Here is a 27,078-nt window from a genome sequence, read left to right on the forward strand (position 1 = left end):
CTGGCAAGGGGTGGCTCAAAGGTGGGGGGCTACCTGAAAGGCCGGGGAGGGTGCTCTTACCCCTCCCACCACATTTCCCTTGCCAGTGCTGCACTTTAAAATGGTCCAGCAGGGCAGCAGCATACCTCCCTGCCGCTCCGTTGCCTTGTTGGACCAGAAGTGACTGGAAGTACCCAACTTACCCGATTTAAACAAATGTTATGATCTAGATCCACAAATAAATGATGAACCAAGCACCTGCCAAGTTTTCCAAATTATAACTTTCAAGCTGTGCCTAAGGTGTGACCAAAACCTGGAAACTTCTTGTTCCACATTAAGACTGAAGATAGAATATAATGTATATAACCCTGAAAATGCAGAAAATTAAATCCACCTTATTCAATAGGTTGTAGAAGTTTACAAATGGAAAATCTGGGTAGGTGTCCTTGCCATAATAAATCATTGGCTAATTTATAAACTTGCTTAAAAATGGTGACAGTATAAGAATGGGTAGAACTCTTAAAATATATATGAGTCTCAGCGTTAGAATTCATCTAAAATTTCTTTTGCCCCAGATACCCATTGGAATCATAGCCCCACTGATCTAAGTCATTTTTTATTTGAACCAAAAATTTGGAAAAATTTAAATTTACTAATTGAGAGAGCTCCCTAGAAATTACTAGGCGTAAACAAACCAAAGACTCTGGACATCACCTAAAGCCCCAAACTCTACGCTCATCTAGAAGATCAGTAGAACCTAAAGGCATCAAATCCAATTTGCCCCACTTTATGGAGAAATGGAATAAATTACCAACTTTTAAACTAAATAAATAAGATTAGAAATTGAGACCCCTGGTTTATCAATAAAACATCTATATATTTAATCCCCATAGACATGCCTCAACCTCTGTGGGGATGCGTCCTGGCAACCCAGCTGATTGGCTGGGCAGCGGAGCAGAGGGACGCACCTGATTGGCTGAGGCGCATCTGTGGTGGAGGCAGGCAGCGGCGGCGGGCCTTGCCGGGCCATGGAGGCCAGGGCGGCGGCGGGCCTGGCCCGGCTCTGCCGGGGAGGCCAGCAGCAGTGGGCCCGGCCCGGCCGCGGAGGCTGGCAGCGGCGGGCCCGGCCTGAACGCGGAGGTCGGCGGCATCCCGGCCGGAGACTGGGGCGAGAGGGAGAGAGGTAGCCGGCTCCAAAAAATGTGCAGGTGCTCTGTGCGGGGGTCGGCTTGTAAAATATAATCTGCATATAAAATCAACTTGCACTACATGTCAACTAGAGTAATACCCTTCATATTGTCAGAGTCTCTAATAGCATAAGCCGTGGTTCTAACACAATATTGTGAAAAAGAGGAAATAGAGAACATCCCTAACGTGTGCCCCATTCTAGCCTAATTGAAGGGGACAATAGTGCATTGGTGATGACTCATGAATAAGAAGCCACGTATAGCATAGTAACCCAAGTCAAAAAAATTTGGAAGAAATCCAAATTTAATCAAACATGTTTCAAGAGCCCCAGATGGACCATGTCAAATGCCTTCTCCACATCTAAAAAATTTATAGCATCTGGGTGTTGCTTCTCCAAGGATAAGACTAATACATCAACCAACAATTTGATATTATCTGATCCTTGGCTGCCAGATATAAACCCAGTCTGAACAAGATGAAGAACGGTAGGGAGCACAGTCTGCACCCTATGTGCCAGCTTGGCTGTCAATATCTTAGCTTCAACATTTACCAGAGATACAGGTCTATCACTAGTCCATAAAACAAGATCTTTACTAGACTTAAGGAGAACAGTTATATAAACTTCATTGAAAGAAGGAGGGTAGTACATACTTTTAAAAAGCATCATTATAGGCCTCCAATAAAAATGGAGCCAGGAAACTAATATATCTCTTGTTAAACTCCACTGAACATCCATCGGACCCCGGGGCCCTTCCAGATTTCATAGATTTAATTCTGGTCATTATTTCCTGTAGAGAAAGAGAAATGATTGATGCCTTCAGTCTTCTTAATTGTCCTCTTCTGCACTTGTTGCAGCTTGAACTCATTGTAGTACATTTAGTGCAGCAGTACATTGCTGGAAGAAGGGCTGCACATTCCCAAAGAGCCTTCGGAGTAACTGTGATGCAGGATTATTGTGCAACCAAGTGGGTGCAGAAGGGTTGGGGACAGCGATTTTTAGTTCTCTTCCCTGCTATCAAAAAATACATCCATGAGGATCACAAATATTTCTGGAAGCAGAAAGGTCCTGTGTGTCTAGGGGAGGGAAAAATGGTTCCCCATTACCTCTCAATGACTGCTCGGCTGCACAGGAAGCCTTTATTACAGGAACACTGAAGGCTCTCTGGAAACACAGAGCATTTCCCCCATCAATCTTGATCTATGTAGAATGTGTTGTATCTGCCTTCAAAATAGGTTACCAACATTCAGCAAAATTCATCTTCTCAATTATGATTCATTAACACCTTGCACAAGGAAGTCAAATATTCTGCTTCTCTCTATGAGTAGGTTTACATGATCCAATGCAATGCAAGCCTGGTGCTTGGTAAAATGTCAGAAACTTGGTTGTGTTGTCTGAACCTACCAAAGTCCAGTTTTGGTGACCTCTACCTGACATTTGCCCAACATTTGCTACCCCACTGCAAATGTTGGTTACAAATGGGTGGAGAATGATAGGTGAATGTTGGGTGGAATGCTTGGAAACTGGACTTTGGAAGATTCAGATGACACACCCATCAGAAGTGCTCACTCCCAATCCCTGGCATTTTTACATGCACCAAAATGCTGGTGGATAGTGTAGACTCACCCAATGTGGAGTAAAGTCATGAACTTCCATCAGAGAAATTGTCCACAAGATTAATTCACAAAAGACACTCCAACTGCCCTTACATTAAATGTAAATGTATTCACTTTAAATTAACATTTATCCTGCATCTCCAATTTATATATCCTTTTAAAAGGGTAGTTCCTTGCTTGTAGCATTTGTCTTTAGACAGAAAAAAAAAATGACAAAATGGATGAAGAAAGGATAGAAGCAAGTATGAAGATTAATAAGCATTTACCTTTCCAATTAGATTATTCAGTGCTGATGTACTTTATAGGTCCTTTAGTTTTCTGCTTTAGGAGAATGAGGAAAGGTTTTACAAAGCTTTCCTGCTCCATACTCCTCTTCATATAGTACTATCTCTTTCAGTACTGGGATTTTTATAGACCTGAGAACTTGCACTAGTTTTCACATCCTGTTTGTTTCAACCATATATTTCATTAATAAGATCAGGTGTCATAAGGGTATTCAAGCAGGAAAAAATCAACATTTCTAATTACTAGAGCTGCACTTTTAAAATAAATTTTGTGAAATCCTGCAATTATAAGAAGATGTTGTCCTCAAGGAATTTAGGTGATGAGTGTGAAAATGTAAGTCTCACAGAGCATTGTTTTTATGATGAGGTAGATCATGACTCTGAGTGTTCAGCCATTTGGGAAATCATATATTTTAGAAGCAAAGAATAGAATAATGGAAGGTTTCTCATGCATACCACCACCTGTATACTGAAGATAATCAGACTGAGAGTTACCACCAAAATAGAGGCAATTGCCCACACGAGCAAATCTTGGAGAGTGGCAAATCTTGGCGGGGGAAGGGAAAGTTAAATCTTTTTTAAAATTTGAAAAACTGCCGCCATGCAATGGTGGCACAGTGGGGAAGGTGGCCAGAGCTCCGCCTGCCTCCCAAACCATGACAGGTGAGGTTGGGCACCGGATGGAGGCAATTTCAGTCCATTTCGGGCTTCTGCACATGCATGCACAAAGCCCTGATAAATTCACCAAATCTGTGTCTTGGGGGGGGGGAGGGAGGCAGGCCTGTGTGAGATGGTCTTGCTGTGATTTCTGCCATCCTGGATGGTGGAGATGGTGGCAAAAGAGTTTTCAGTTGGATATTTGGCTGGGAATCCATGGATGCATCGATATTCAACAGTTTCCCCTCACTTGATTCGAGGTTGATTGGAGGAATTACGTTATTAATCATTAGTGACATATAAGCCACAGATATTAGCTGCATATAAGTGAAATACTAATAATTTGAGGGTGTTCTCATAGTACTGCTTTGGTGCGGTGTCTCTCCTTTCTTTCCAAACTTTTTCTGTGCACCTTTCATACCTAAAAATAAACCTGTTTAGTCAGGATTTATGTATGTATATATGTATTTGTTTGTTTATTATAAATTTATTTTATTTATTGATTATAAATAAATTTTATTGATTGATTGATTATAAATACATATATACATACATACATACCACTTGTTCCTGACTCTTTCACAGGTCCCTTCTGGCCAATGGCTTTCTAGAGTAAGCAGGATGCAGCACCTTATTTCCAACTGTGCAGGTATGGTGTGCATTTCAGAAAACTTTCATTAAAATAGATAATTTTTAAAAAAATTAAGAACGTTTATTTTTCTGGACCAAGAACTTGAAACACCAAGAAGGCCTTCCCATCTCCACTGCTGCTGCTGTGGTGGTGGTGGCGGTGCCACATGCTCCCGTCGCAGGGAGCTACTTCTCAGTGCCACCTCATCTTTGCTGAAAGCGTAGCCCCAATAGCTGTTGGTACCACCAAAAATTCTGGCTGTATTCTCATCTTCTTCCCCTTCCTCCTGTGCAAAAGATTGCTCATTTATTTTGTTTGTTTTTGGAGGAGTGACCTCCACAAGAGTAGCAACTCAGCAGAGCAAACCTCCCTTTTTTGCCACCTACTTTTTGCCCTTTTGCCTTTTGGAAATTCAGCGAGATGAGCTGTTGAATTGCTCCCTATGGCAGTTGAAGTTCCTCAAGATCATCGAACAAATGATTTTTGTTTTTGTTTTTTATGTGAAGATTTTATGAAAAGGCAGTTTATTGGTATGGCCCCTCCAAACAGCTTGGAAGAAACATTGGAGTGTATTGGCTACTTTGAAGTAGGGGGTAGGGGAAACCCGACATAAAAAGTGAAATTTTTTTACCATGGACATAATGTGGACTAAGTTCCAATGCACAGGGAAAAATCTGTTGTGTATAGCGTGCACCCCGATATCTTGCATAGATTTTAAAATAAATCTGGCCAATATGTGAATGCACATCCTCCCGCCCTGCAGTGAAGCAAAGGGAAGTTGGCATCTGGGAAAGGCCCTGATGCATCTCTGGAAGGCACAGAGATTCCACACAATGGTACCTATATACTAAATGTCCATTATTGGCTATTGGAACTATTCCCCAATGCATTTCTGCCATGCCCAGTTCCACCCACCCACCCACCCCCCGCAAAAAAATGTACTGTACTATACTAAATAGTACTCTAAGTGTACTACCATATATATGTACTGTACTAAATATCAAGGCACAAATTCAAGACAAGTAGCCGTTCAATATAACATGTCTCAAGAGGTCTCAGGAGTGGGACCAAGATGCAAGGGGGGAAACACAAAGGGTGGGTGTCAGAGCCGCAAGAAGCTGGGTTTGTAATGGGTAGATGAGGCACTGCCTGTGAGGTCACACTCATCATCGCATGGCACAGGTCTCACCCTGTGCATGGGGGAGCACCCCTGTCTTAGATGATGTTTTATCTTGGTTTTCCACTGAGCTTTTGGCAATGAAACAATGGGTGAGACAACTGGAATGGTAGTGGAGGAAAGGTCAAGCCAAATCTGATTGAACACAGGTGAGAGCCCAACGTTGGACCTACTCTGTGGTAATGATCGCAGCAAAGAAATTATACTTCTCGGCTACTATTGCATCTGTGGAAAAGCAATCAATAAGGGCTTTTTATGGTCAAATCTTGACTGTTAAAAAACAGATAGAGCATGCCCCAAGAGAATGGGGCTGCAGCTTAATGGTTGAGCACCTGCTTAGAATGTCAGAGGTGCCCAGTTCAGTCCCTAGCTTCTCCAGGTAGAACTGGGAAAGACTGCTGCCTGAAACTCTGAAGAGTTGCTGTCAGTCACTGTAGACAATACTGAGCTAGATGGACCAATGATCTGACTTGGTATACAGCAGCTTACTGTCTACCTAATCAGTCTAAGAGTCCATTGCATGGGATAAGAGGTCCACTTCCACAATCTTGATTCAATCCTCCCTCAAGCACATAAAAATGTATAGCTTGGCCTTCAGTACATTGCAGTTGGGGCCTGTGTGCTACTGGCATACATGCTCATGCACTGATGTAGGTGGCTAGTGCAGATGTAGGCACTGTTTAGTGTCTGATGAGGACCAAGGATACCTGAGTTCAAAAACTGGTTCAGGCATGAATTTCGCTGGGTGACTTTAGGCCAGCCATTGAACACCAATGCTAAACTAAATCACAGGGTTGTTGTGAGGACAAAAATGCCCATGAACATCTATCTATCTATCTATCTATCTATCTATCTATCTATCTATCTATCTATCTATCTATCTATCTATCACATTTGTACACCACCCCAAACTTTCGTCTCTAGGTGGTTAACAATAGCATAAAACAAGTTAAAATATATACAAACACTTAAAACATTTTAACAATTTAAAAATCATCCACAATTCAAAACCTTAAAATTTTAAAGAACTGAATTCCCTGCAAGGAGGGTGGAATATAAATGTGAAGATAAATACATGGGGTAGTATTCTCACCATATCAAATTAAGTTGTTAGTCAAAGGTTGGAATAAATGGGCCCCAAATTTATTAATCTGCCAAAGTCAATTATGACCAGAAGGGGATTTGTGCCCCACCCTGCAATAGGGATGTGCAAACCAGTTCGAATTCGAACAAGGTTTTTTTTTAGATTGTGAGCCCTTTGGGGACAGGGATCCATCTTATTTATTTATTTCTCTATGTACATCGCTTTGGGAACTTTTGTTGAAAAGCCGTATATAAATATTTGTTGTTGATGATGATGATGATGTCTGCAACTCCCATCATTGCCAGACAAAGGCCATTGCAGCTGAGGATGTTGGGAGTTGTAGTCAACAACATCTGGGAATCCGTGTTACAGGGAACCTTGGGTGGCACTGGCCCGCCTGGGGCTGTCCTTGCTCCCAAGAACTCCCTATCAAAAATAAGAAATGCTTTATAGTAAGGACTGAGAACTTAGTCTGGATGTCAGCCAGTGTAAATGGGGGAGAAAATTCAGCCCTATCTGATCTTTATGAAAGTAAGACTACAAGGTAGGGATCACAAGTCTCCATACAAAACAAAGGGAGCAAAATGAACTGTAGAAGGGAAATAACTGCTCTCTGTTGCAAAGATTGGATTTTGAGCCTTTTGTGTATTTTCCCAAAGTTTTAAAATCCAATTTATAAAGCCCCTAATATGGTACAGGACTTTAGTATGACTTTATCAGGATGATATCTTCATCTTTCACATGGAGAGGACAGTCACTTCTGAAAGTACCCACTCAGCAAAAATTATACCCTTTGTTTAATATGATACTTTACCCATTGACATGTAAGCATTGCACATCTAGTGTAAGACACAAGTAGAGGAAAACTATTATCATCTTGGATTAGAGAGTTTCTGAGTTTGTCTTCAGGTGGTGGCCATTTGGCAGTGCTGGAGGCAAAGAAGAAATTAAAGATGGAAAATTATCTTGTGTGATCATTCTCACCACTTTACTTGCAGCGGTGTAGTGAGGTGTGATGTAGGTTTGAAGGGCTTCTATTTTGGAGAATTCAAATCTGCACTCAGCCACATAGTTCACCAGGTGTCATTTAGCCTAACCTTCCTTACATATATATGTGATAAATACAGTCAGACTGGTTAGACACACAACCAGAGATTATACAGAAGAGTAAGGGAATAATATTTATTTATTCACATTTCTGTATCAGGTCATAAAAAATTATTTATGCTTTACACTTCTGCTACAGATTAGACTACTACAATCAGTTCTATATGCGGCTGCCCTTGAAGATGTTTTGGAAGCTTCAATTGGCCCAGAATGCTGCTACAAGATTGGTCGTGGGCACAAGTCACATCATAAATACTCCACCCATTCTGTGGCAGCTTTACTGGTTACCAGTTTTCTTCCAGGCTAGATTCAAAGTGCTGGTATTGATCTTTAATGTCCTATATGGCTAGGGGCCGACAATGTCACATTGCATCCATACACATGAACCTGCCAGGATCCTCCATTCAGTATCCATAAGTACTATACCATGCACCCTACCTCAGCATCTTCCTTCAGCAACTGATAAAGACCCATCTCTTTAGAGAGATAATATTTTGTCTGCACTTTATATCTGATGGGTTTTTAACTTTTCAGCTGATAATTTTAAATTTGATTTTAACAGATACTTGTTTTTACTTAGTTTCTATTACTTTTGTTAGCTGATATTGTTTTTATTGTTTTACTTTGCTTATAGCACTGTGGAAGATGTGGTCCAACAATAAAAACAAAAAACCTGAGTAACTTGACCTTCCATTCCCCTTAATGGCCCTGTGTGCTTTTAACACACATGCTGATGCTTTGATCTATGTTGGGGATGGAGGGCTATTCTATTCTATTGTGTCTTGCTGGGAAGTTTCCACATGTCAGTGGTGTAACTGTATGAAAGCTGGATCAGGCCAATAGTTTTATTGGTCATTGGCCCATTTTGTGTTTGAAACCCAACCCAACTAAGTGTTATTCCAGCATTCCATTTTTCTTTGCTCTCCAGAGTAGTATATAGTTTGCTATAGATACTCTAGTTATTAACAAGCATTTGTCTATTCAATTAATTTTGAAGTATTAAAGACAGATCTAAAGACAAACCAAAACATCAAGCAAGTCCTTTTTAAAAAGGCCCTAGAAAGCCAATAAATTGGAAAAAATGACCCGCTACGAATTTCATCCTTGTTTTACAACAAGTTGATCAGATTGATTAGCTTCATGGCACTTGCTTTGTATGGAATGAGTCTCCATACATTATTTCTCAAGGCATTTTTGACCTCCTTGTTTCTCAGGCTGTATATGAAGGGGTTGGCCAGTGGTGGCAAAATTGTGTACAAAAGAGAGGACATTTTCCCCATGTTTTGCAATACTTCAGTCTTTGGTAACATATACACAATCATTATGGATCCATAGAAAATTGAAACTACTACCAAGTGAGAGGAGCAGGTGGAGAAGGCCTTTTGCCTTCCAGTGGTGGAGGAGATTTTCAAGATGGCAGCTACAATATATATGTAGGATGTTAGGGTTAGAAGAAAAGGAAGAAAAGTGAACATGGCAGCTATGATGTAACTCAAAATTTTCAAAAAGCTGGTGTCACTGCAAGAGAGCTTTAGGAGTGGTAAATAGTCACAAAAATAATGATCAATTTCATTGGGGCCACAAAAATTTAATTGCTTTAACATCAAACTGAGCAATATTTAAAAAAACCATAAATCCATTGATCCAAGATGCAGCTGCTAACTGAATAAAAGTCTTGGTGTCCATGATTGTTGCATAATGCAACGGTTTACAGATGGCTAGAAACCTGTCATAAGACATTGCACAAAGTAGACAACATTCTGTCACTAGGAAGGAAGCACAGAGATACCATTGCGTGAAGCAGCTGCCGAACGAAATCATTCTGTCCCCAGTCTTGAGAGCTGACAGCATTCTTGGAAATAAATTGGAAGTGAAGCAAGCCTCCAAGAAGGAGAGGTTCCCCAAGAAGAAATACATGGGCATGTGAAGATGCTGATCAAAAACTACTAGAACGACAATGAGAATATTTCCAGTTATTGTCACAATGTAAACCACTAGAAAAAGCAGGAAGAGTAGTATCTTCCATTCAGAGAATTCTCCAAATCCTAGGAGGATGAATTCTGTGATCTTCGTCTCATTTCCCAACATCATGTAAATAAAACTGGGAACACCTATTTAAAAGATAGAGCAAGGACTACAGTTATTGTATTTGTATACAGGATATCCTCTCCCCCACCCCCAGCATCCAAGCTGATCTGGCGACGGTTTCTTTGTCCCAGCTATTTGACGAAATCTGACTATTACCCATGTACATTTCCCACTACTGCTTATATAGACAAGAACCCCACCCTGAGTAGGCAATCACAGGAATCAATAAGCCAGTCTGGAGATTATTATTTACATTTTAACATTACATTAGATTCTTATTACTATTGTTGTAGATGTCTCTAAATCCCAGGAGGATGAATTCTGTAATTTGTGTTTGGTTTCCCAGCATCATTTATGTGAAAATTAAGTCCTATTGTGGGGAAAACAGGAAATATGAAGATGCAAAGATATTGTCATGGGGTTACAAAATCTTTTCCATGGTGACAATCTGGCCAATGTTGATTTGTAGCTTAGAAGATTTTGTTTGTCCAGATACAGAATTTTTACAAGTCTTTATCTAGACAATATAAACTTTGATGGGGAGAACTATATCCTGTAAACAGGTATAGTTATGTGCACATTATATTGAACACAGATAGAGTAGTACATGTCCTATCTGTACCATGCATTTGAAGGGTCTGTACCCATGTTCACTTTTCAAATAAACACAGGTATAGTCATTCACACAAAAACATGTATAAGTGTGCAGGCATCTTGTCTGATCATAAGTGATCAGGCATAATGTCTGATCAGGGCTTATCACTTCAATGGGTGAGATAGAGAGGCTGAGGCAATTCACTTCCACACAGACTTTTCAACTGTATGGGCATGGGTTATCCCACTTTATTCACCACAAAGCCGAGGGCGGGGAGGGAGAGAATTGAAAGCATTACCTTTCTGAAGCTACAGAAGCTACAGAATGTAATGCAGTGACTTGAACCCAGGTCTCCCAGTACAAGTCCATACTCTATCTGCTATATCATACAATCTCTCCAGTATCAATGAGCTAGAAAAGAATTAGAGAAATGCATAGCTCAATTTGTCTGTGCTGGTTGGGATTCATGCAAAATAATGGCCGTATTCACACATAATGGGGGACCAGAGTTTCAGGTACCTGTGGTTTACTCAATAGAAGGGGAGCCCACCACTGTATGTGGCAGACTATAGGGTTGTGCACAAAATCGGATGGCCCAGTTTGTTTCATGTCCAAACTGGACTTGGACCAGATCGGGCCAGTTCGGTTCTGCACCCCCTCGAACCCCCTCGAAGTTCTGTTCAGTTCAGGCAGTTTGTGATTTATTTATTTATTTTAAACTTTCTTCTTAACTCACCCCTCCAAGGAGCTTCTCCGAGGCCATGGGTGCTCTTCAGCATTCCCCCTTTCCCCCGCTGGCCTCCAATATGGTAAAAATGGCCCAGTAGGGGGGTCTTTGGCCCATTCCAGGCCTGCCCTATGTGGTGTTGGCCATTTTGGAGGCTACCATGCATTCCCAATGGGGCTCTGCATAGCCGGGTCATGACCTCTGTTTGTAGTGAGTTTTGCTGCTCAAAACTGGTGGTCCAGGGATGTGCACAAAATGGGTGTACCCAGTTTGGTTCGAATTTCAACCAGGTTTGAACTGGGAGGGGGAGGGAGGGGGAGGTTTGGTTTTGGTTTTGCGCAAACCCTCTTGGTTTGTTTTGAATTTGAACCATTTCGAACTGGTTTGAACTGGTTTGAACAATTTCAAACTGGTTCAAACTGCTTTGAACCAGTTTAATTTGAACCAGTTTGAACCTCGCAAAGTGGTGAGGTGGTCGTTGGCCCCTATGGGTGCCTACCACCCAACCTCAAAAGCAATCGGACACTCGTACGATTTTTAATGAATTATTGGAATTTATTTTTCTTTTTTTCTCAGAGGGTATAATAGGACTTGAAGCAACCCATTATCCCCTATTGTGGAGCACCTAGGGGCACAAAAGTGGGGTATGCCCCTAGGTGCAAACCTCAAGGCAATCGGACACTCCTCTGATTATTGGTGAGTTTTTAAAGTATATTTGAATTCCCCATAGGGAATAATGAGGATTCCAGCAAATGTATAGCTTCACGTCTGGGGGAAAGGGATGGCCTAGAGCAGAGAGTGGTGGGTGGTAGTGCCCAAGGGGAGGCAAGGAAGCTATCAGAATTATTTGAAAGGAATTGGGCAAAGGGCTGATTTTTAAGTGATTTTTGAAGTTTATGAATCTTTAAGGTTTTTCTCCATAGGGAAGAATGGAGGTTTCAGCAGCCCCATAACTGCACTTGTGGAGTGCTGGGGTGGCCCAGAGCGAGTGGTGGTGTAGTGCACAGATGGTGCCAACCACCCCCATCGGTTGCTAACCCATGGGGTACTGGGTTGCTAACCCATGGGATACTAGACTGGGTTAGCCTGAGCTTGAGAACAGCTCTAATGTGTGCACTGAAGCCAACTTGTGCACATGAAGAGCACTTTCCCTTACAGTACCTGAATCATAGAGCCTTTTGAGTCAGTCAGGTGGTATATTAGATAGATAGATAGATAGATAGATAAGCAAGCAAGCCTCACAGGGACCAAATGCTTTATTTTATCATTAAAGAGGGTTTTTGAGCATATGTAGAGGGATGTCAGCAGTAGTTGGTGAGCACTGGAACCTGCCCTAAAAGTGGCTTCTTATTTATTTATTTATTTATTTATTAAACATATTTTTATGCTGCCCCAAACTTACGTCTCTGGCCGGTTTACAACCAAACAAAATAAATGGAAACACCCCCCCCCCCCAAAAAAAGAGAGTTTAAACATTAGTAAAATTTTTGAGCTTTATTACACACGTTTGTATGTAATGTGTATTTTGTCCCAGACATTTCTAGTTTCAAGGCCTACCAGTTACCTGTGCTGTGTGGAGCAGCACAGATCGTGTGGGAGCATGGTGCACGTACCCACCACCATTGAGTGCTCTTTCGGGGCAAGAGGAGGTTTGCGTAGTCTTCCCCCTCCCTGTCCTCCCTGCCTCCCCGTCATGTGAATACCCCTATTTGGATTTTTCATTTTGGATTTTGATTATTGAACACATTTTTTCACTTCCATGTAATGACTCAGGCAAAATCAGAAGTCAGATGGTAGATTATGTATCTATTTTTCTGTGACTCTCACTGAATAGCATGTGATGATGTTGCCTTTGATGAGACACAATTCCAACTTTTCCTTTCTTTTCACCCTTTTCTGCTGTTCTGGATTGTCCATTTAATGTGTCCAGTGAATATGCTGTATATCCAGTTAATATTCTGTACATTCCTGATTGCTGCAACTAAACAAGTGCAGACATAATCATTCCAGTAGTGGTGTGCATGGAACCGGCTGGCCCGGTTCAGTTCAAATCTGAACTGGACATGAACCTGACCAGACCTGTTTGGTTCTGCACCCCCTTGAACCCCCCTGGTTTGGTCTCGGGGGGGGGGTCCATGATTATTTATTTATTTATTTATTTCTACCTTTAGCTCCTTTGGGGGGGCTTCCTCTAGGCTGCAGGGGGGAGGGGACACAAAGGTTCCCCCTCCCCTCCCCAGTGGACACAAAGGTTCCCCCTCCCTTCCCTAGCCTCCCTCATCACTACCTCAGCCCATTCAGGCCTCCATAGACTCATGTGGTGGCCATTTCCCCCACTGTTGTGCATGTTCAAATGGCCTCTGTGAGGCCTGGAATGGTCCAGGGCCGTTTACGCATATGCGGCGGTGGGGAAAATGGCCACCGTACCAACGGATGGAGGCCTGAGCAGGCTGAAAAAGAGGATTTTACAGGCCATGGCAGTGATAAATGAGGCCAGCCGAGGGAGGGGGAACCTCCGTGGACTCCCCACCCCACAGCCTAGAGGAAGCCCCCTGAAGGAGCTAAAGTTTTTTTTTAATGCCCTGAACTGTTGAGGGGGGGTTGGTCTGAGTTTGGACCCCCCCCCCGATGGTTTGCGGGGTTCAAAAAGTTTTTTTTAATTTATTTTTTACCTTTAGCCAAGATCAGACCAAACTGGGTTTTTTTTAACCTTTTCCCGAGGTCAGACCAAACTGGAGGGTGGGGGGTGGGTTCAGTTCAACCCTGAACAGTCGAACTGAACCGGTTCGACCTCGAACAGGTTCGGGGTCAAACCTGTTTGCACATCCCTACATTCCAGTGCTAAAAAACAAAAATGTCTTTCTGTGTGTGGGGGGTATGTATGATTATTTTTTTAAGAAAGAAAAGATCTAAGACTAGCAACACAAAATATTAGACAAAAGATTTCCATGGATTAAAGATAAATCTTTAATTTCATCTCCCATTTATTGTTCAGACCATTCAACCTATCTCCTCAGGAAAAGTTCCCATCAATATTGAAATATTTGCTGAGGGTTTTCTCTTGCGACATAATTTTAAATGTCCCTTCTAGAAGATTTACTAATCTAGTTGCTCTCTAGGGCCATTATTTGTTGCCTTTTGTGAGATAAATAAGGATTCAGGGGAATTGTCTTTCATTAGAGATTTCACTTCGTAGAACAAGCTCAAGAAGACAGAAGGCGGAGCCACCTCACTGCAGACACTGAATCCATTAAGAAGATGAAGAGATCTTACGGGCACCAGAAATTCAGAGAGACTCTGGTTCTGCTTCTAATCTTTAAAAGGTAAAAAAAGAAAAGAAAAGAAAAGAAAAAGCTTCTGCAGCATAAACAACTGCAGATGTACTTTTGAACAGATCCCATTTATTTTTAATGGAATATGTAGAAGAAATACCTGACCCAGATTACAACTGCAATCTTTATTCATTGCATGTGCTGTTGCAGGACCAGAAAATGAATCCAGTGAACTGTCTGAAGGCAGACTATTATTAGTTTCTAGCAGAAACGGTTCTTAGAACACTTTTTGCCCAAGTTGAATGAGTAAACGAATGCATTGGCCATTTGGGCTGATTGTGTCTGATGGACCACACTTCCATGGAATTAGTGATGTGAGTGTGCCATGAATATCCATGTCCTACCCTCCTCTAATGATGCCATTGCCTAATCACATGGGGCTCCCCCCTCCCCCAACCCCCACTTCTCTTTACAATCATTTTTAAAACTAATGTTTGGATGAACCACCTCATGTGATTAGGTGGTGGTGGTGCCCCATAACGCTCAGCGGGGGGGGGGGAGACATGTGCACTTCATGCTCACAAACTGAATCATCTGAACTGGTCCATGTCCTTCTCTGCCCCTTAGTCCTTTTCTTGGGTATTCCCCTCACAGTAGGTGGGATAATATTCTTAGGAACATTAAAAAGCTGCTATATACTGAGTCAGACCATTGGTCAATTTAGCTCAATATTGGCTACACAGACTGGCAGCAGCTTCTCCAAGGTGGAAGGTTGGGATATCTCTCAGCCCTTCCTTGGAGATGCCAGGGAGGGAACTTTGGACCTTCTGCGTGCAGGCATGCAGGTGCTCTTCCCAGACCATCCCCTAAGGGGAACATTTTACAGGGTTCACACATGTAGTCTCCCATTCAAATGCAAACCAGGGTAGACTTTGCTTAGTAAAGGGGACAAATTCATGCTTGCTGCCACAAGACCAACTACCATCCCTTAATATCCTGGAGTGGTGACTGAATGTGCCTTTCCTATCAGGCATGAAAGGTACTTTGTGGAACTCCGGTTCTTCAACCTGCTGCAGAAATCACACAATAGAGGTCTGGCAATTTTATCTTTTGTTCAGCTGGCAACAATGCGGATACATAATGAAACGATGGGGAGATATTTTGGGTGTAGGATGTGCAGCAAATGATGCAGTACAACCCCCTGACACTTTTTGCTAACAACCAACTGCTGACCATTAATAAGATTGCTGATTGTTAACTGTCTTATCGAACATGTTTCTTGACAGTGAATGAGAAAGTGAAAACCAAATGCATGGACGAGCAAGAGTGGGGAAATGAAACGTATGTCACTGAATTCATCCTCCTAGGATTCAAAGATCTGAAGAATCTGTGGGTTCTTCTGTTTCTGGGATTCCTGGTCATCTACATGGTGACAATGGCAGGCAATCTTCTAATTGTTGTGATTGTGGTGACTGATCAGAATCTACACACTCCCATGTACTTCTTTCTTGGCAACCTATCTTGCCTGGAGATCTGCTACAGCTCAACTCTCATCCCCATTATGCTGGCCACTCTTCTGATAGACAGAAAGAGCATCTCATTCAGTTGCTGCTTCCTACAATTATTTTTCTTTGGCTATTGTTTAGGTGCAGAATGTTATTTATTGTCTGTGATGTCCTATGACAGGTATTTAGCAATCTGTAAACCATTGCATTATGCAACTTTCATGAATACGAGGAAATGTATCCAATTAGCAGCTGTGTCCTGGGTAAATGGTTTAATAGGCATTTCCATCATCATATCTGCAATGATGCAGTTAACATACTGCGGCCCTAATGAAATTGATCATTACTTCTGTGATAGTGTTCCACTCAAAAAACTTTCCTGCAGTGACACAGATTTGATTGAACATGTTAATTTAGTATTGCTATTTGTGTATACTCTCCCTCCATTTCTCTTAACCCTTTCATCCTATATATATATTATAAATACCATCCTAAGAATCCCATCCACAATTGGTAGGCAAAAGGCCTTTTCTACATGCTCTTCTCACCTCATTGTTGTGTCTACTTATTATGGGTCTTTAATGATTGTGTATCTGTTACCAGAGTCCTCTGCAATGAATAAAGTCTTTTCTCTCTTGTACACAATTGTCCCCCCTCTAGTTAACCCCCTCATATACAGTTTAAGAAACAAGGAAGTGAAAAGAGCCTTGAGAAAGGCAAACAGTAAGATCGCAAATTTAAGGATATTTCCAAATGTGCTAGCTAAACAGGGTAGTGCTAAAGAAAAATAGAACAAAGAAGAAAAGAGGCGAAGATGAGGGGAATTGAATAGATGACTTGAAGCTACTGTTCTCACCCCTGATAACTGAGCAAAGAGTCACCTTTTTAAAGTGGTGATTCTCTTTATTTAGCGGGGGGGAGCAAATAGCCCTATCCATCCCCAGCACAGCATCCCTCCAGTGGCTGTTGCTGGCATCTAGCTTATGTTTCTGTTTTGGATTGTGAGACTTTTGGGGTCAGGGAGCCTTCATTCTCATACACACACACACACACACACACACACACACACACACACACACACACACTGCCCAGAGCCTCTGGATGGGGAGGTTTATAAATGAAATAAATAAATAGATAGATAAATAAATAAATAAATAAATAATACACACACACACAAACCTCTTTGGGAACTTTTGTTGAAGAGCGGTATATAAATATTTGTCATATTTGTATCAAAGAAATCCCCATAAGAAAATTTCTATTCTGCACCTTCCTTAAGCACTTTGATCAATGTTGAGTTAGAAGTGAAGGCTTCTGGTCTGCCATTAGAGAAGTTGAGGGCTACATTGACAATGGAGTAAGAAGGTCAAGGGACCACTCTCCACCCGTCGGTATCACCTACTGTCCAAGACCTGTTGTCATTGTCACTACTCATTTACTCTTTGGCCCCTGGGTTGACAACTGGGGATCTGAGTGGTATCTCTTTGGGACCAAAAATGGCCTCTGTTATTGACAGCTAATTGATGCTCCTCACCATCTTGACCCATAGCTTGGCTGGATTACTGTAACACGCTCTATGTGGGGCTGCCCTTGAAGAATATCCGGAAACTGCAGCTAGTGCAAAACGTGGCAGCTAGGGTTTTATCTGGAGCTGCCCGGTGGGAGCACATCACACCCATTTTGAAAGAGCTGCACTGGCTGCCAGTTCGTTTCCGGGTCCAATTCAAGGTGCTGGTTTTGACCTTTAAACCCTTTAATGGTTTGGGCCTGGGGTACCTGAGGGACCACCTGCTCCGAAGGGTTGCTGCCCGCTTGACGAGGTCATCTGAAGGGGCTCTGCTCTGGGTGCTGACAATGAGGGAGGCGCGGCTGTCGTGCACTCGGGACAAGGCCTTCTCTGTTGCTGCCCCCAGACTTTGGAATACTCTCCCAGTGGCCATTCACTCCTCAGACTCCATCACAGTTTTTAGAAAGCTTCTTAAAACTTGGCTTTTCATCCAGGCCTTTACATGATTGTTTCTATTGCTGCTTCTGTATATTTTTCCCATGTATAGTTTTTATGTTTGTATTTTATATTTATATTTGTTTATTTGTTATATATATATTTGTTTCATATTTTTAGCTTAATGTTTTTATTGTCATTTTTATTGTATGTTTTTTAACTTTTGTAAACTGCCTTGGGATTGTTTTTAATGAAAGGAGGTACATAAATTTAACAATAAACAAACAAACAAACAAACAGCTCTCCAGTTGCACATCAGTTCATCGGAGAATTTCTCCACAGGTAAAACATCTGATAAATTTTGAGGAGACAAAATTACTCTCAATAAGATTCCTAAAATCTCTCTTGCTTTCTCTATATTTGCATATTCTCTCTCTCTCTCTCTCTCTCTCTCTCTCTCTCTCTCTTGCTCTCTCTCTCTCTCTCTGGACATGTGTGCATGCACATACCATTATTCTTGTAAAACTGATGACAGTATAAGGGAAGTAGATTTGGAGATCTAGTGCTTCACGCACATTTTATACTTGATGGGTGATCCAAGACAAAAACGCAAGAGCTGAAAAGGTTAAAAGATATATTCCTTCAAAGCTCCAAGATTCACATAAAGCTGAATATGCATGCCATGACTTATTGAATATATGCATGTTTACAGTTGTATATGTAATATAAAGCTGATGCCACAGTTGTCATCTTAGAAATATAATAAAGAATTCCTGTTCCTGAATTTCAAGTAAGCACTTGGATCAACATGAAGTCAAAAGTGAAAATTGGTATATCTAGTTAGTATCTAGGTGATTGCACCCAGACCAGTGAAGACATTAGACTTAATGGAAATAAAGTGCCATAACTTCATTAATTAACATCCAAAAAACAACACCAAGGGATTGCCAATCAATCTCCTGAAGTGTGAAAACGAGAGACTCGCCATCTGTGATGTGAGTCCAAATCTAAATCACACTGGCTGAAACTGTTGGAGCTAGGACCCTGGAAGCATCAGCTCTCAGCTGCAATCTCTCACAGTGACCACTGGGGGGAGGGGTATTTAGGGTCATGGATAAAAGTGCTGGACTCCTCTGTTCTTCCAGTGTTAGTCTCCATTTTGTCTCTCCAGAGATGGCTGTTCGTTTTGGTCTCTCTCTTCAACTATCTGAAATAAGCCTGCAGCCTCTTTCACATTCGTTTTAACCTTTTCTTTGAATAAATCCTTGTAGTTCTTCCATACTAAAGAACTGTCTCAAGACCTCTTGCTTTGCTGCTTTCTCACCGAACTGGTTTTCCTTTGCTATTTGGGGACTGACCTGCCATTCTTCCCCTACAGTTGTGAGAAGGAAAATGTATTGTGCTTTGTGAGCCACAAGGATGGGGCTGGGCATGGCGGCTCACCAATTCAGCTTAGACCCAGTGCGGGTTGATCCAGGCCTCTGAGTGCGCTCTCTCTCTCTCTCTCTATCCCCCCGTCCCCTGGCCTGTTTACCATACTTGCTATTTAAAAATATATTATTTTCCTTTAAAAAGAAAAAGAAAAAATGTTAGGCCACTAGGGATGTGGAGAACCAGTTCTATTCGAACCTGGATTGATTTGAACCGGGCCAGTTTGACTGGTTCAAATTCAAATTGGACCAGCCTCACCAAAAGGGGTGCTGGTCTGAGTTCAAACCAAACAAATCCTGGTTTGAATTGAACCAGTTTGGAATTGGTTTGGTGGGTATGCTTGTAAAGGGGAATCTGATGACACTGCCCTAACCTGGGTTAGGCTGCTCATGATAATAGGCTTTGGGTTAAGGGCACAAGTACACCCTTAAGGGTGTGCTTGTGCCCTTAACCCAAAGCCTATTATTACCAGGGTGGTGTATATGCTCAGGCTACATACAGTCCAAGCATACAGAGTTGGGTGCCTAGAGCACCTAACTCCTTGGGGAATCTCCCAAAGCACCACACTCATCATGCTTTTCTGCCTTCCTCCCATCTGCCCTCCCAGCAGCCATGGAAGGTTGTGTTGATGACCTTAGTGTGTATCCTGATCTCAAATAAAGACTGTATGGATCATGGGTGGCACCCATGAATCAATGGACATGTGCAGCTCATGCTAAATTTCTGTATATGACATGGGGGAGTCATACATTTCAATGTCACTGTCAAGACCTGCTGCATGCATAACATGCATACTGGTCCCCTGTGTGAAACAAGGAACTGCCAATTGGAAACATGTTGATGTTTCCTGGCAGTTGTAACTACAGCAGATGGTGGTGTATGACCCCAGTGCAGGGGTGCTGCTAATAATGTTAAGCAGGGAGTGTTGCTTGAAACCCCTGTTGAAGTTTACAAAGCAAAAGCAATGAGAAAATGAGAGAAAAGAGTAAGAAAAATTGCTTTCTGACCCCAAAGCGGCACACTGGCCAAAAGTAACAGATTGGGTATATCCTAATAACATTGAAAATACATATCACAATAAACAAAGAACCACGAAGGGAGAGTTATTTTCCCCATGCAATTTATCGTGCAACTCTCCCCGCCAATGGAATTGGTTGTAGGTCCTATTCCAGTTTGAGTCCCATAGGCACAACAATTCTCCTGGTAGATAGAAGGTTGCTTTAACTTGTTGCTGTTGTGAAAATGGCATTTGCAAAACTTTTAGGATATTCTAGGACGGACACCTAAGTTGGAACTGAAAAGGTAATATTGATATATTCCAAGCTATCCTTTGCAATACATTGTTGTTGTTTCTTGTTTTAAACTCAAAACTATTTGTCATGAATGTGCTACAGTAAATGATAGGATAATTCAAATATAAACAAATAATTAATGTTGATACAGTCTTGTTTTGTGATCAAATTCACTTTGATCAACATAGCATATGTATATTTTCCCTTTATTTTAGCTTCATAATCTTCCCCTCCCCTTGGCTTGTAGAAGAAGAAGTCATGGCGTGTTGTGCTGAGGGAGCAATGAAGTGTACTTTCAAAAATGAAAACTGGGGAAGAAAAAGCCATGACAATGTTTGAAAGTGATTGGGATAAATTCAGATGGTTTTGGAACCACAAGGACAGTCGGTAAAACTTGAGGAAAACAAAATTGTTAGTTTAATCTTTTGTGGGGGTGGAGTTTGGATGGGCATTGGTAAATTACTTATGTGCATGTGTGTGCATTAAAACTTTAGGAATGGTATGATTTTGTAACATGATTTTTATGTTTCATGTATATCTTATTAATTGAATTAATAATAATTTAACTAAAATTAAACTAGATTTCCACCAACTAAATTTCTGCTAAGTAACTTGTCTCATTAATTCTGAAGGGACTACTCAGGAGTAATGCAATCTTTTATGTCAATCATGCGTCCCATTCCAACTGCTCTGATCATTGGATTTTAAACGGAACAAAACCCTCCAAACATCAAAACATTAAGGTGTGCCTATTGGAGCTATTTCTCTGAATCTCTGATACATTATGGCCACAGAAAGTTTTACTAGGCATGCAAATTTCATCCCATTCTGGGAACAAATGGAAAATTAATGGGGTCAGGGGACAAAATGTACAAAGTTACTTATGGAAGCCTCTGCACCTATCCGCCTGAAATTGTGGTGGTGCAAGATCCTAATCATATGGGCCTATGGCACTTTCAATTTTCATCCCTTTCTTTCAAGACATTATAGACATTTGATAGATTACTTATTATAATCTATATATTAATTATAGCATGGTTAAGATCTTGTGAAATATCATCACTCATTTCTTTTGCAATCAAATCCATAGATCTAAGGAATTATGTGCAAAAAGTATCTTTGCTTGAAAGGTTACAAAGCTGTGTGAGGCACAGACCTACTCCACTTCACACAAATGTGAACAGTGGGACCTAAACCTTTGGACCTACTCCTGGAATGCTTGAAATCATAGGAAAGGGTTTGAGCCATCATGCAATATTTTGATTGTCATCATTTTATTGATTGTATTTCAGAGCAACATTCATGAAAATAATTATTTTCATCCTTCATGGAAGTAAGAGACAATGGGAATCAATCCACTGTCACTTGGGTTATCCTTATGGGATTTGGAGATCTCCAACAGTTTCAGTTTCTGCTCTTCGTGCTCTTCCTGGCAGTTTACATTGTGACTCTGTTGGGAAACCTCATCCTTATTGTCCTAGTGGTGACAGACCAGCACCTTCACACCCCCATGTATTTCTTCCTGGGCAATTTGTCATCCTTAGAGATCTGTTACAGCTCTACCATTGTACCCAGGTTACTGAACACACTAGTGGCTGATGATAAAACAGTTTCACTAAGCAGCTGTTTAGTGCAATTTTTCTTCTTTGCATTTCTATTAGGGGCAGAAAGCCACTTGCTGTCTGTTATGTCTTATGACAGGTATGTAGCTATATGCAAACCACTGCATTATGCAACCTTTATGAGCACCACAATCTGTATCCGGCTATCAACCATTTCGTGGATCAATGGATTTATAGCCAGTATTGTACTGCAATTTCTAATCATGCCATTAACCTTCTGTGGGCCCAATGAAATTGATCATTATGTTTGTGATAATGGCCCTCTGATCAAACTCTCCTGCAGTGATACCAGCCAGGTTGAACTCGCAACGTGTATCCTGGCATTCATATTCACCATACCCCCACTTTCCCTAACTCTGGCATCTTATGCATACATTATAACCACCATCCTCAAAATCCCATCCAGCACAGGGAGAAAAAAGGCCTTTTCCACTTGTTCTTCTCACTTGATTGTGGTTTCCTCTTATTATTTGTCTGTAATGATTGTGTATATGTTGCCAAAGACTGAAGACGTGAGAAGAATATACAAAATCATGTCTCTCTTGTACACAGTCCTTCCACCTCTGGTGAATCCTTTCATATATAGTCTGAGGAATCAGGAAGTAAAAGAGGCTCTTTTCAGGAAGCTTATGATTTTCAAAACAGTTCAGCCTGGTCCAGTTAAAATTTGGCGAAGCAGTCAAAAATAGGGTGGATAGAAGGGAGGGAGGGAGACAGGGAGGAAGGAGACAAGGAGGGAGGGAGGAGGAAATAAAGAGTAAAGGAGGAAATAGAGGAAAGGAAGAAATAAAGAGGGAAGGATGGAAGGGAAGGAGGGAGGATAGGGATGTGCGGTTCGGTTCGGATCCGGACCGGTTCGTCCGAACCGGTCCGGATCCGGCGGCTCGATCCCGGACCGAATCGGGCCCTCCCGGGGACCGAGCCGGACCGAATTCGAGCCGGTTCGGTACCGAACCGGCTCGGGTTTCCCGAACCGGTTCGGGAATGAAATTGAGTCTCACTCAGTGTCTCTTTAAAGTGTGTCCTCCATTTTGTGTCTCCTTCCCGAAACTTTTGCTCCTCCTTGCATCCATTTTGTGATGCTATTTCCAGGCATTGTATTGGCTGCGCTATTGATCCTTGATTGGCCAGAATGAGTCCTTTGGTCTGGTAGGCTGCTTGGCTGTTGCACTGTTGAGAGCTGGCACCCTGTTGGCCGTGGGGGGAGTGCAAAGGTGGGGGCTCCCAAAGGAGGGAATTTCAAACCTATATAAACCCAAGCCTCTTCTCTGGAAACTTCTCTTGGCTGCAGTTGTGGGATCATCTCTGAGACCTGCTTGCCCTTTGCTGGCTGCTCTGGTGTCTCTGTGAGTCCTGACTGTGTCCTGTGTCTCTCTGTGTGTGCTCTGTCTAATCCTTTGTCCACCTGCCCTTTGTGACTCTCTGTGTGTCTCCTCTCTCTGTCTGTCTCTTGTCTGTATACTGTGTGTTACTTCACTTTACTTTCTTCTTAATTTCCCCCAATTTTCCCTGTTCCTTGTCTGTCTGCTTTTCTCCCCCCCCTCCCCCCCCTTTCCCTTCTCATCCTTTGGGCCTACCCTCCCCCTCCCCCACTCCCACCCACTGCATCCTCATTGCTTTAAATCTTCTTCCATTAATTATTGCTCTTTGTCCTGCCTTGTTGTTGTCCAACTTTTTGATTTTCACATTGCATTCCATTGGTTTCAGTTATATATTGCTTGCTGGTTTTGCTTAAATTGTACCATTTTGTTTGTTTCTGCTGACTGCTGCTGCCCTGCGAGTTGGTTCCCTGAATCCCTCCCCCCCACCCCCAGAGGATTCTGTTGTTGTTTCTTGTTGTCCCATATAATCAGTTTTGGTTCCCTGCTCCCAACTTGCCCCTCCAAGTCCAACCACACCCCACCCCAACCCCACCCCATCCAGCCTTCTCCCAAGTTTGCTGCTGCCAAACCGAGTCCAGTTTTCTTTGCTTGGTTCCACTTATTCATTTGCTATTATTAATTTGCAGCAATTGTGGTTTCATTGTCTCTGTTCACTTAGTGGCCCCCCTCAGAGTCTGTGTTTGGTTCCCCCTCCCCACACCCCCACCCCCAAGTTTTTTCTGCTGGTTATAGTCTTTCTTTTAATTTTTTTTTTAAACTTCTGGCTTGTGTTCTCTTGATATATATTGCTTTATATATTTTGCTACCCTCCTCCTCCTCCTCCCCCCCCTGCCTGCCCCCCCCACCCTCCCTCCTCCCAGACCCTACCCTAGCCCAGGCCCAGCTCCTCCCCCAACCACCCCATCCAGCCTAATCGCTGCTGCTGCCCGAGTTGTTCCAGTTTCTCCTTTGCTGTTTGTTGTTGCCACCTCCCCTTCCCCCCAACACCCCTCTGCCACACACTAGCCCCCAACCACACACACCCTCTCTGCTCCCCCCACCCCACCTCTTTTTCTCCTTGCCCCTGACTCTCTCCACTCACCCCAGGCCCCCTGCCACACACTAGCCCCCAACCACACACACCCTCTCTGCTCCCCCCACCCCACCTCTTTTCCTCCTTGCCCCCGACTCTCTCCACTTACCCCAGGCCCCCTGCCACACACTAGCCCCAACCACACACACCCTCTCTGCTCCCCCCACCCCACCTCTTTTTCTCCTTGCCCCCGACTCTCTCCACTTACCCCAGGCCCCCTGCCACACACTAGCCCCCAACCACACACAGCCTCTCTGCTCCCCCCACCCCACCTCTTTTCCTCCTTGCCCCCGACTCTCTCCACTTACCCCAGGCCCCCTGCCACACACTAGCCCCAACCACACACACCCTCTCTGCTCCCCCCACCCCACCTCTTTTTCTCCTTGCCCCCGACTCTCTCCACTTACCCCAGGCCCCCTGCCACACACTAGCCCCCAACCACACACACCCTCTCTGCTCCCCCCACCCCACCTCTTTTTCTCCTTGCCCCCGACTCTCTCCACTTACCCCAGGCCCCCTGCCACACACTAGCCCCCAACCACACACAGCCTCTCTGCTCCCCCCACCCCACCTCTTTTTCTCCTTGCCCCCGACTCTCTCCACTTACCCCAGGCCCCCTGCCACACACTAGCCCCAACCACCCACACCCTCTCTGCTCCCCCCACCCCACCTCTTTTTCTCCTTGCCCCCGACTCTCTCCACTTACCCCAGGCCCCCTGCCACACACTAGCCCCAACCACACACACCCTCTCTGCTCCCCCCACCCCACCTCTTTTCCTCCTTGCCCCTGACTCTCTCCACTTACCCCAGGCCCCCTACCACACACTAGCCCCAACCACACACACCCTCTCTGCTCCCCCACCCCACCTCTTTTCCTCCTTGCCCCCGACTCTCTCCACTTACCCCAGGCCCCCTGCCACACACTAGCCCCAACCACACACACCCTCTCTGCTCCCCCCACCCCACCTCTTTTCCTCCTTGCCCCCGACTCTCTCCACTTACCCCAGGCCCCCTGCCACACACTAGCCCCCAACCACACACACCCTCTCTGCTCCCCCCACCCCACCTCTTTTCCTCCTTGCCCCTGACTCTCTCCACTTACCCCAGGCCCCCTGCCACACACTAGCCCCCAACCACACACACCCTCTCTGCTCCCCCCACCCCACCTCTTTTTCTCCTTGCCCCCGACTCTCTCCACTTACCCCAGGCCCCCTGCCACACACTAGCCCCCAACCACACACACCCTCTCTGCTCCCCCCACCTCTTTGGACCGCTGCTACTGCTGTGTCCTCCCCCCACACCTGAATCCCCCCTCCCTGCTGCGCTGCGCTTCTCCTCTCTCCTCTTTCTCTCTATCATCTCTCTTTCTCCTCTCTCTCTCTTTCTTTTCTCTCTCTCTCCTCTCTTTCTCTTTGTCCCTCCCCCCCTCTCTTTTCTCTCTCTCTTAGTCTTTTCTCTCTCTGCTCCCCTTCACTTTCCACCTCCTCTCCCACAGCTGCAGCCGCACACAGTAGCCTACCCACCTGGCGGCTGCCATCGGTTTTTTTTTTCTTTTTATAGTTTTTGGTTGATTTTGTCTCTGCTTGGGGGTGAGTTGAGCGACACAAATAGTGTTGTCTCCTCACTTCTGCCCCTCCATCGTTGTTGAACTACCCCGGTTGCCTGTGTGCCTCGTGCGGCCGCCCTGCTGTGTCTCAGCCCAGGGTGGCTGGCTGGCGGCGGCGAATCCGTGACCAGCAGTGAGCGGCAGGAGAAGGACCGGAAGAAGAGGGGTTAGTGCGTGTGCGATTGTGCACCTTTTGTTGCCCCTTTCTCTCCCTAGCTGGCGGTTTTAAATAGGGACACCCCTATTCTGAAATGCATTTGGGTGTGGGGAGGAGGGAGGGAACCTTGGAGAGGAGATGTACTGTTGTAAAACTTGTGTCTTCATGCCCATGCCCAGTAAAGAAATTGCTGCTGTGTGTTGCGTTGCATTGCATGCGTCTTGCAGGTGGTTTTTGAACAGGTGCCTTCCAGAGTGCTTCCTTGCCTCTGGGGCAGTCTGAGTGGGGTCCAGGGTTCTGATGCGATGCTGCCACTACATGCTGGGCCCATGCCATGCCAGAGTGCTTCCTTGCCTCTGGGGCAGTCTGAGTGGGGTCCTGGCTGGGCTCTGATGCTGCCACTACATGCTGGGCCCATGCCATGCCAGAGTGCTTCCTTGCCTCTGGGGCAGTCTGAGTGGGGTCCTGGCTGGGCTCTGATGCTGCCACTACATGCTGGGCCAATACACACGTATGATGATGATCATGATGTTCAATCCATGAGGCTGCCATCAAGTGTTTGCTGCTGCTTGCTTGCCATGGCATTGGGCAGGCAGAGTCACAGAGTGGGTGGGCTCAACCTCTGTGTTGGTGTGACTGGGTTCTGGTTTTGGTTGTGTGCAATTT

The 27,078-nt window shown here is 43.8% G+C and overlaps 2 protein-coding genes and 1 pseudogene across 2 annotated transcripts; 2 read left to right on the plus strand and 1 right to left on the minus strand.

Moving 5' to 3' along the window:
* Positions 1-8,830: 8,830 nt before the first annotated feature.
* Positions 8,831-9,461, minus strand: LOC128331230 (olfactory receptor 1038-like; annotated as a pseudogene).
* Positions 9,462-14,339: 4,878 nt separating this feature from the next.
* Positions 14,340-16,699, plus strand: LOC128331231 (olfactory receptor 2AP1-like). The gene is made up of 2 exons (XM_053264584.1): positions 14,340-14,454; positions 15,690-16,699. Exon 2 carries the CDS (start codon positions 15,716-15,718, stop codon positions 16,697-16,699), a length of 984 nt encoding a protein of 327 aa, XP_053120559.1. The 5' UTR covers positions 14,340-14,454; positions 15,690-15,715.
* Positions 16,700-21,900: 5,201 nt separating this feature from the next.
* On the plus strand, positions 21,901-22,884 carry LOC128331232 (olfactory receptor 2AP1-like). Its single transcript, XM_053264585.1, has one exon. It carries the CDS (start codon positions 21,901-21,903, stop codon positions 22,882-22,884), a length of 984 nt encoding a protein of 327 aa, XP_053120560.1.
* Positions 22,885-27,078: the final 4,194 nt, after the last annotated feature.

Source organism: Hemicordylus capensis, chromosome 6 (assembly GCF_027244095.1).
Source record: "Hemicordylus capensis ecotype Gifberg chromosome 6, rHemCap1.1.pri, whole genome shotgun sequence".
In the NCBI taxonomy this organism is placed as follows: Eukaryota; Metazoa; Chordata; class Lepidosauria; order Squamata; family Cordylidae; genus Hemicordylus; species Hemicordylus capensis.